Source organism: Bombus bifarius, unplaced genomic scaffold (genome assembly GCF_011952205.1).
Source record: "Bombus bifarius isolate JDL3187 unplaced genomic scaffold, Bbif_JDL3187 scf7180000009662_frag, whole genome shotgun sequence".
Lineage (NCBI taxonomy): Eukaryota > Metazoa > Arthropoda > Insecta > Hymenoptera > Apidae > Bombus > Bombus bifarius.
In genome coordinates, this window is record NW_022885262.1 from 1 (window position 1) to 10,685 (window position 10,685).

Sequence of the window (10,685 nt, forward strand, 5' to 3'; positions counted from 1 at the left end):
CGAAGCGATCTTATAATCAAAGCAGTAGAAGGGGAAATAAAATATCTTTACAACGGATACATGATAGGGCTTGGAAACTATTCTAGCAATGTAGCAAATAATCTACAAGTATTTGCATGTTATAAATATTCCAAAATATACATTTTCTTCCTTTCAAAAAGCACAATGTTATACGAATGAAAAATATTCGTCTGATTAAGTCAAAATTATCGACTTAGGTTATTTAAAAGATTGATCAGTAATATAGAAGGGTGAATATATAAAAACGAAATGTACGAACTATTGGAAACGGCAGAAGCCCAGATGCTGAAGATACCAGAAATGACGAGGGAACCACACGCCAGCCATCTTCTGCCCCATCGATCAAGAACGAGCGTGAGGAACGTGTCAGCAGGCAGCTCGGTTGCTGCAGCAATCGTGAACGTAACAAACACGTCCAGGCCTAAATTATCGACGTTTCGTACGTGACCATCGAACACCAAAGAAATCGCCATCCTATATTTCGTAAAACAATTTCATATGATAAAGAAAAGCACGCTATCATATTTCATGTGAGAAGCAAATTCCTTGCTTCAGAAATGAAGTATTTTTAGACAAAAGATATAAAACTGTTCGTGAGATTTTTACAAGATACAATTCCGATTTTACGTCAATCTATTTGATATCTGTTTAATAGCGATACGAACCAAATAACAATAAATAGAATCGTGATATTCCGTAGTCGTGGCGTTCTAAATAGATCCAACACGGAGTACGTTTTGTCTGCTTCCTCCTCTTTGCAGATTCTGGCACAGGTTTCCTGTTATTAGCAAATTTTTAACTAGTTAATGTCGTTTGTCTGTTTTTCTTACAAATTTATGTGAATCTGTTATGTGTACAAAGATTACGATAAAATCCGGAAGAAAGTTTATGTTATATTTGTATGAGACGATCCTTTCGAAATAGTTTACTTGGACGTTCGCAAATTTTTTCATTTTACTTTATAAAACATCAAACCTCTGAAAGTCGATTATCTCCTTATATCGTACATTAATGTTAATATTGCCATGATCTATTCATAGACTGAGCAGTTTCCAAATGTTTAATCTATTTGTATAAAAATTTTCAAAGATAAAAACAATATACAAATTCAATAAATAACATTACAGAAATATACAATAACAGACAATAACAGAAATTGACAGCAATTTATCGCTGGCAATTTAGGTGATGAATAAGATATAAAATTACTAGGTTGTAAACAAATTTTCATTACGTAAAAGACCCAATTAGACTTCTATTCAAAGAAAATGATTATATGATATGCTTAAAGGCATATAAATTGGTATTTATAGAACGCACATAAAGCAGGAAAGATCATAAAAGTAGAAAATACGGAAAAGATTGCGGTAATCGGTTTATTTACCCGGAATCGTCTATAGATGTCATCGGGCACCTTGGTGCCGTTGATTCGCTCGAATTTACCAAGGATTTTAATGGCCCTGTCTATCTGACCTTGACTGACCAGCCATCGAGCGCTTTCCGGTATCAACCATGGCGTACCTACGGCTAGAACAAAAGGAACTGAGGTGACAATACAGGTCATCCTCCAGTCGGCCAAATAATAGGCGATTCAGGGTAGAATGCAAGTTGCAAATGTGAAGAATATTGCGATCGACATATTCGCCACGAATGTCATCCACTTTGGTCCAACGTATTCTAATACAGGAATAAAAAACATAATATTTAGAAGAATCATCTGTGAAAGAAATATTCTGTGAATAAAGAATGGAACAATATATTAGGTTGTCGCAGAAATTTCTTTCGTCTCGTAAGGAGATAATAGACGCATACTTTTTGTTTTATATTATTTTATTGAATTATATTCATTGGGACAAAATAGATCATACGTAATTCAATAAAATAATATAAAACGAAAGAAACTTTTGGGGCAACTTAACGCAATATGAAGAAGAAAAATTTGAGTTACAAATATATAAAAAGTAGATATACAATATATAGATTAATTTAACAAACGTGTTTAGTTCTACGATTAAATCGTGTTTAGATCTAATAACAAGGACTTTAATAATTTCCCGATGATTGTTCAAGCCCATTTAAATTTCCGTAAGTGTTTCGATACTTATCGACAAGAATACGTTTCTATTTACGAATTATACAGGGTGGTTGGTAACTGGTGGTACACGCGGAAAGGGGATGATTCTACGTGAAAAAAGAAGTCGAAAATATAGAATAAAAATTTTTCGTTTGAGGCTTTGTTTTCGAGAAAATCGACTTTGAATTTTCGCTCGGTACGCGTGCACTTTATCACGACTCGTTATAACGGATCTCACTGTAGATCGTTGTCTCAATTGACGTTATTTCTAAAATTTTTTAAATTTTTAAATTTTTAAATTTTTAAATTTTTAAATTTTTAAATTTTTAAATTTTTAAATTTTTAAATTTTTAAATTTTTAAATTTTTATTCTATATTTTCGACTTCTTTTTTCGCGTAGGATCACCCCCTTTCCGCTTGTACCACCAATTACCAATCACCCTGTATTTCTTAAAGATACAAAAGGTAGAATCACGCGTAACTAGCAATATCATAAATTAACTGTGAATAAACGGATCGTTAGAGTCAAAGGATCATTTACATAATTCAAACACGAGCGTGTGTTACCTTGTTAAGCTATTTATGGTAGATATTGAAAGATCGATAAGCCTGAGATACATATTTATGTCGAAACGAACATTCTCTACGGAAAGTCGAGTCTAATTCGATGAAAACAATTGACTTCCTGAACGAACATATCGATATATATCCACAGTGCAATGACAAGTAAATATTACTCTATTTTCGTACAAGAAAACAGATTAAAACGATGAGAAGTTATCTTGAACAATTGAACTGACCTTCGCGATGAATGAATCTCGCAATTTCACGAATACGTAGACGAAATTAATGTCTGGTGCGTATACGTCCAATAAATTAGAAACGCAAGGTTGTAACTCTTTAATCGTATAACAGGACAAGATGCGATAAACACGCGGAAATATATCATAGTGAACAACGTCTATTTGTAGTTGCCGTAAAATAGGGAGTAATTGCTCTTAATGAAGCAACCGTGTTAGCCATTTAATAGTGGCTTGCTTCTAATCCGGAATCACCTTCAATTAGTTGTAACTAGTGGCTTCCTGATAATTACCGCTCAGTGGTTGTTTCTTTTTTTTTTTTTTGCTTTATTATAATTGCGATGCTCGAACCATGTTTACCATGGAACTCGCTTCCTTATTTAAAATCACTTTGTACCATTGATCTTTACTTTTCATGCTTCATAATGAACCAATTAGAATTCATAATAAACCAAAATGACGAACGTTCGTTTAAATCACGAGTTTCAGATATTTCTATTCTCTAAAATTACCTGAATTAATTTTTATTAAATAAAATAGCTATAGGATAATTCCACAAATCAGATATTTTGAGCAAATATCTCGGAATTTCCTGTTTAATTCGCCGTAAATTTTCCCAATACGCTCTGGACCTCCTACATATATATAACGTGTCTATACATAACTGTTAATTTATCATTTTCTCGTAATCCTAACAAACAATGCTTAAAAACTTTAACTACATTTTGGATTATTATCTCGCACGAATAAATTTTAAGCTATTAATCGCTTTCCTGAAAATCTGGGTTGGTTATCAGCTTCGGTACGAGACCATCGAGTAACTCCGGTACGCATGAACGGAAATAATCTCCCAGTTATATCCAAATGTTTAATAATTTTCTACATAGAAATTTAATGAAAAACAAGAATAGAAGAACCTCGCATTACAAAAATCAACTTCCATGAAATCTAAATATTATTTATGCTGTCTGTAATTTTCAACATCTTCTTTCGCAAATCATCATCACCATCATCATCATCACCATTGCGACAGTCATTCTAAAATATATGTATCATTAATTTAATAGAAAATAAGAGTAGAAGAACCTCACGTTATAAAAATCAATATTCATAAAACCAACAAAATATCGTTTTTTAAATATATGTATCATTCAGTTTGTATTGCCTTTACAACGCGTAGATAGGGCGAGGAGATCTCTTCTGAAGACGAGATATTATTCTCATAGAAAGGATACAGAAAGGAGAAGAAGACGTAAAGAAGCTTCTCTGAGACCACTCGTTTCATCACTTCGCCTCTCAAGGTTTACTGCCTTTAACATTACATTATTCGCGCAGAAAAAGTATTCGCTTTTCTCCCAGCTGTTTCCGTCACCCTGTTATTTCATATCGTGTTACCGTTCGATCAAAAGCGACAACTCATTTATTGTAAACGAAGATTCCGTGCGGCACAGTTAGCAAAGATAAATTACAGACGATCGTATTAATAATAATAATCTGACCGATATCTCGCAATGCGACCAATCGATAAACGCGAGCACCGTCCAACGCAAGGACGTTGTTAACGTTTCGAAACTGATTAACGTTCGTTCTCTTCTTTCTTTTCTTTCGTTTCTTCCTTCTCGCCTGTTGGCTCGTAAAAGTATCTTAGCATTTATAGACATTTTTTATTTATTTATATTTATTATATATGATGGTATCATAATTAGTACAACAAAGTATTATTACGTTTCTGTTATATATTCATGAATATATTGGAATTTCATTAGGATCGTAATAAAGTCATATAATAATTATATCGAATATGACGTCAGAATGATAAATACGGTTATTATAATGCAGAATTTCAATTAAGTAAATTTAAAAATCTATATACAAGATACAAAATTATTTAGCGTAATTATATATTTCACAGTAATTACAAAAATATTTAATTATAAAAATAGTCAAACATTTATTATATTAATAAATCCCGATATTTGATAACCATTTATTACATGTTTAAGATAACTATTTATGCTGTATATTTGTACTAAATAAATGTTTGCATTAAATATCTCGTAACTTCTATGTGCATCTTCAGAAATGCTTCAAACTTTACCAATATAATCATTACAATGCTAATGAAATTTCAGAATGTTTTATATAACACATATTCTACATACATGTAGTATGGTGGACGAAAGGCCTGGGAAATATCGGGCGAACTATGAACAATGTCGCGAGAGCCGAGGCGCCGTCGGGCCCATCAATGTGTCATCGGTCTTTTCAAGTGCATAGTTTCGTGGAAAAGACCTACGTGACCCTGGCTACGAGCGTCTGCAGAACACGTGTGCGGTGGGCCTAGGAAAAGGGCAATAGAATGCGACAACAGTGAGTCGAGAAACAGTGTGCGAGTCGAGAAACAGAGTGCGAGTCGAAAAGCACAGAGTGCGAGTCGAGGAGCCGAGTGCGAGTCGAGCGGAGACGGAGGTTGCGAGTGGCGTTGCCGAGAGAGTGTGGATTGCGCTGTGTTCTGTACGTTTGGTATGAATAGTTCAAGTTAAGCCACAATCGTCTTCTCTGTCTGATTAACATCTCTATTGTCCACTCTTTGTGAACATATTACATCACGATATTACATACATATAATTTTTCTGTGGCAAATATGTAAATGCTTTTATAAACTACTAGGTTTATACGCTTTGCAGTCTCATATTTTCCTCCCACTGTTAGCATTATCTGCAGTTTGTATGTGAGTTGTATGAAGTTGATCGAATTCTACGCTTTCAACGAGCTGGTCGAGTGAGGTTCTGCTTGAATAAGTTATAAATCCTGGCAGGAAAAAAGGCACGTGTTATTGATATCGACTGGTTAGCTGGAATGTTGAATAGGAATTTAAAGAACCAACTCAAACTTTATCGATAATAAAATATGGAAAATATGACTGCAAATAATACGTGAAAAATAATGGAAATATTCTATAGGATATTTGAATGTTTATTAGAGAATTTTAATAATAATATGGAACATAAAGAAGAAAGAAATTCGATGATACTAAATAATGATGATACTGAAAATTTCAGTGATTTTTATTAATATAAAATTAACATTAATATAAATAAAAACAAAATCTATTATAAATGATATAGACGAACTTTTTAACTAAATATCGTTAGAAAGAAAAGTGACACAAGTATACATACGAAACAATACAAAAAATCCGCATCTATCTAGAGAAATTTGTTATGAATTTCAAAGTCTGTATAAATACGTATACTAATACATAAAGCTTCTAAAGCTCTAAAGTTTTAGTGTTTAAAAAAAAGTACAAAAATATTTCTATTAAAATATATATGATATTTTCCACGGTATTTTCTACGCAGTTTCTACAATTAAGGATTTCCTCGTTCCCATCGATTTTCCTCTAGTTGTGAGACCCTCGGATAATCACGTCCCTTTCATTTTATCTTCGCTACGCTCGATTATAAATACGGAACTGAATATAGAATTATTTGCAAATCAATGAATCCGATGATGTAATTTGTTACGCGCTCGAAACGAATTAGTATCACTTATCTTAGTTTCAATCAATACCTCACTTTCTCAAGTCATTGATTAAAATACGATTTACACTCGTACAGATCGAGCCTTCTTTCTCAATATTTCCGTCGAATATTCGTGATCAATCGTTTAATCGACCTTGATAATTAGAATAGAAATAAGAAAATTCGAACGCCAAATCATTAACGAACCAGCCACTTGCTCACGAATCTCGTCAACTTGGCCTTGTTTTGTCGAACAAATTGTAAATTTTTCCAACCTCGGCTTGAGTCATCGATTCAGGGTTAATGCACGTCACCTGAGTTTCTTTGGTCTCGATTTTCACAATTGGAATGCTGTCTGCAGGACAAACTTGCTATTCGATCAAGAAAACTCGTTTCAATGACTCGTCTGATGAACTTTCAATCAGCGTTCTTACGTTTCAACAGAGTCTCTTCAAAAGTTTCAATCAGGGTCTTAACGCTGTCTAGATTTTCTCTTCAGTATATTGATATTAGAACAATAACTGGAAAATATATTTCTACAGTATTATAATTGAAATTTTTTCATGTAGAGTTATAATAAAATTTTGTATTATAAATTGCCTGTATTATGGATATCAGACAATGAATTCAGCATGAATTATATCGATCTTATATTAAACAATTTATTAGAATTTTCAATGGAATATTTAAAATGTTACTTGATTGTTTTATATTATTATGTGATATTTTTACGAATTTTAAATAAGTTTGCTAGAAGAAGATGTTCATTTTAATTAAAACCATATACATGTATGTATGTATATATATACATAGATTTATAGTTGTGGAAGCGTTCGTTGTAGAACCATTCATTTGTTACCTTCGCTTTCCGTTGGGAAGTGAAAATTTATGAAAACCCTGGTATGCTATAGTTGTCCAGAAATGAAAAGCAATTTTGAACAACTAATCCTTTGTAATCAGAATATTGTCTCGTTAAAAGAGAAAACAAAATTATAATTGATCGCGAGTATAGAGGGAAAATATTAGTATAGAAAATGATTGCGAACTAACTACCTTTAAATATTATAAATATTCAATGGTATATATAAATCTAAATATCTTAAAGTTTCATATTTTTATCTTGCATGAAATTCTTATAAAACAGGAAAATTAATTTTTCTCTGTCTCTCTCCCTCTCTTTGATATAAACGCCGCAGTTAAAAAATAAATATGTATGACCTCATGTATATTCATATGTATTTAAGCATCTTTCTTCGTAACTTTGAATGGTTTTCAATTTCATTTAAATTGTTGCATGGCAACGTGAGTTCTGTTGCAAAATTCATATACTTGTAGAAACGTCAGTCGTAAATCAAGCATAACAACAGTTTTACAGTATGTTGTAGAGATTACTTTGTTATTTAAACTTAGAGATCTTCCTGCTTACAGTAATTACAAAAAGTAACTGTACACCATCGTATTTAGAACAGCATTTATATATATACCAATTAATTAAGACTAAGTCTTAAGATAAAACTGATTAAAATATTAGCTTTCGTATCATTTGTAATACTTTCATACATGCTTATAAATAATTAATGCTATCAAAATGAAACGTAAAAACTGATTTAAAAAAAAGGAAGAGAGACGCTTCATTGGGAAATAAGGATACATACGTACAAGTACTTTTTGTAGCCACTGTGTGGCTTTCAAACTCAATTTCAGGGCAAAAAAGAAATTATTGAAAAACGGTTACCTAATATGTACATCATAGTGAAGCAATTATCAAAGGCGAATCCAACGAAAAAACGACACAAAGTGAACTGCCAGAAGCTACCCGTGAACGCAGTAGCCACCCCAGCGAGAAATCCCATTAAATTAGCTCCGAGCAAAGCTGGTATTCTTCCATATTGATCAGCAACCCATCCAAAAATTAATCCTCCGAAGATAGCGCCGATGAAGAAGATACTTTGAGCTATGGTTGGCAATGCATCATACTGACAAACCCATCCCAGCTGCAACAGAAAACTACAGTCGAATGATTTACTTCTGATCACGATCAGCATCACAGAAATCTTATAGCAATTTCAACGCCTCGATTAAACGAATTTTCGATCAAAGTTTCGAAATTCCTAATGAAGCGCGCCTCTGTCCTTTTTTCTTTCCCTTTGAGGAAAAAAGAAGGAGAAGCTTAAGACCCTGCGCGTTCTCGCGTCCTTCTTCTGGATGCTTCCTACCCCTCGATGAATAATTCTCCTCCTGACGAGCGACGCAAAGTTCATGGAAATCCACTGGAGCAAAAAGTCTTGCAATTTATGTCGAACAAATCTGCGTGTTCGCAAAATAACAAGAGATTCAGATGATAACTGACCAGTCGACCAGGATTAGTCACAGCCTTTTAACAATTCTATCGATTTTTTGCTACTATTATACTTATTTACTCCAAAGCTAAGATCCTACCTAGGCTAAACTAAACGTTAACTATGACTCACAGTTGGAAAATGCACTTATCTTATACGTAATCATTTATCAATTACTGAGTTCGTTAAGTTCTATTTTTGTTTGCTGAAAGGAAAAAATCTTCCATTAATTAATCATCGCTATATCGTTGTTTGCTATTGTCTTTCGTCTGATCGACAATCATTTACCCATTCCATCGTTGTAGAACTCTTCATTTCTGGTTCCTATAATCTGGTATTTAATATCATCGAATTTATTTTGAAGCACGTGCACGTGCCAAAAAATTAGGTCACGGAAGTTTTATGCATTTCTGTGAAATCTGAAAGGGCAAAATTGCAAAGTACACGTGTGACACGTGGAAATATATAAAACATCGGAAAGTAGCACGCTTTGTAACGTTTAATCGAGGTAAAACAATTTTTTATCCAGCTTCTAGTTTTTTCTTTCGCTTCCTTTATATTCTGAAAAATATGCGTAAAAATCCGCAGGCTACGTATTATGACGTAAACGGAATGGAACGAATCAATAATAGAATAAATTAAATAATATTAATATTAAAATATTAAATAATATTAATATTAAAATATTAAATAATATTAATATTAATATAAAAATTATAATAATAATAATCGATAATAAAAGAAATTAAGGACAATGGAACACATATTCGATTTATACTAAATATCCGCGGCTGTCCTGATATTTATACGCCAGTCGCGTACATACGTTCAAGTTATAATTTCTAATACCATTAGAAAGTTAGGAGAATTTTAATCGAGAACGAGCTCTATACCCTTTGAACGTAATTTGTTCGTCACTTAATCGCTGCACGCGGTAAACACTAACGAGCAGCTCTTAAACAAAAGTATTTGTACGTTATGGTCAACAACGGGGTGACTAGTTATTAGCGCGTTCTCCTGTTTCATTGAAATTTTAATTGCATCAACGTAGTACGTTCTATGGTCGACGTCTTAACATAATTGTACGGATCGAATGTCTTTACGTAAAACTGTCCCGTGCACGTTGACGATTCGCGGCCAATCAACGATATCAGGCCGAATGTTACGTGCTCAACGCTACTTTTTCGCGTTCACGCTCTCATTGTTTGCGCGAAGGTTCAACGCGTTCGCGCGGCGTACGCGATAATACGCGCTCCGGGAATTTTATCCAAGGAGCATTGTGCGAGCGCAACACGTTGCGACACCACATCCTTTGCCTCTCTCGAAACGTCTTAATAACGAATTATGGTGCAATCGAACCATGCGCGTATAGCAAAAAGCAATCGTTTCTAGCCGTTCACTTTGAACACCGCGAAGGTTAATTAATTTGGCAACTACATATATATCCATGTATTGTGTTTCTAACGATTGCCAAATGCTATTTTCATGCATATAGTGATGCCATCCTTTTGTTACGAAGGATTAGCATCAGAGAAATTTTCGGCTTATTACGCATATTGAAAATGTAACGTAAGATTCATCTTTTTTTTCAGCAAATATGCAGAGATACGCACAGGTGCGTTTGAGTATTAGAGCACCTACTGGTTACATTTATTGGATTTTCTAGCGGATTTTACGCTGTAAAACATACGACGTGAATGAAAGTTCGGATTTATAATAAAATAAGCAGAAGATACAATCGGAAAAAGGATCTCAGCAAGACGATAGTATTAGGACAGCGTTAGGAAACGGTAGGCCAAGAAAAGCCGGTCGAAAGATGATTCGTAGAACTAAAGGAAAGTGTTGAGATATTGATCCGTTTCATAGCGCCGATGCGAGCGAAAAGCGAACTAAAAATTGCGCGTTTAAGCACTAAAATGTCTATATA

The 10,685-nt window shown here is 33.6% G+C and overlaps 2 protein-coding genes across 2 annotated transcripts; both read right to left on the minus strand.

The window, feature by feature from the left end:
• Positions 1 to 206: 206 nt before the first annotated feature.
• LOC117215482 (organic cation transporter protein-like) lies at positions 207 to 1,699 on the minus strand. Its single transcript, XM_033461849.1, has 3 exons — positions 1,406 to 1,699; positions 687 to 799; positions 207 to 495 (listed from the first exon to the last, which is right to left on the minus strand). The coding sequence occupies exons 1-3, from the start codon at positions 1,583 to 1,585 to the stop codon at positions 207 to 209; spliced, it is 582 nt and encodes a 193-aa protein (XP_033317740.1). The 5' UTR covers positions 1,586 to 1,699.
• Positions 1,700 to 5,531: 3,832 nt separating this feature from the next.
• LOC117215481 (solute carrier family 22 member 6-B-like) lies at positions 5,532 to 8,724 on the minus strand. Its single transcript, XM_033461847.1, has 2 exons — positions 8,155 to 8,724; positions 5,532 to 5,706 (listed from the first exon to the last, which is right to left on the minus strand). Exons 1-2 carry the CDS (start codon positions 8,462 to 8,464, stop codon positions 5,585 to 5,587), a joined length of 432 nt encoding a protein of 143 aa, XP_033317738.1. The 5' UTR covers positions 8,465 to 8,724; the 3' UTR covers positions 5,532 to 5,584.
• Positions 8,725 to 10,685: the final 1,961 nt, after the last annotated feature.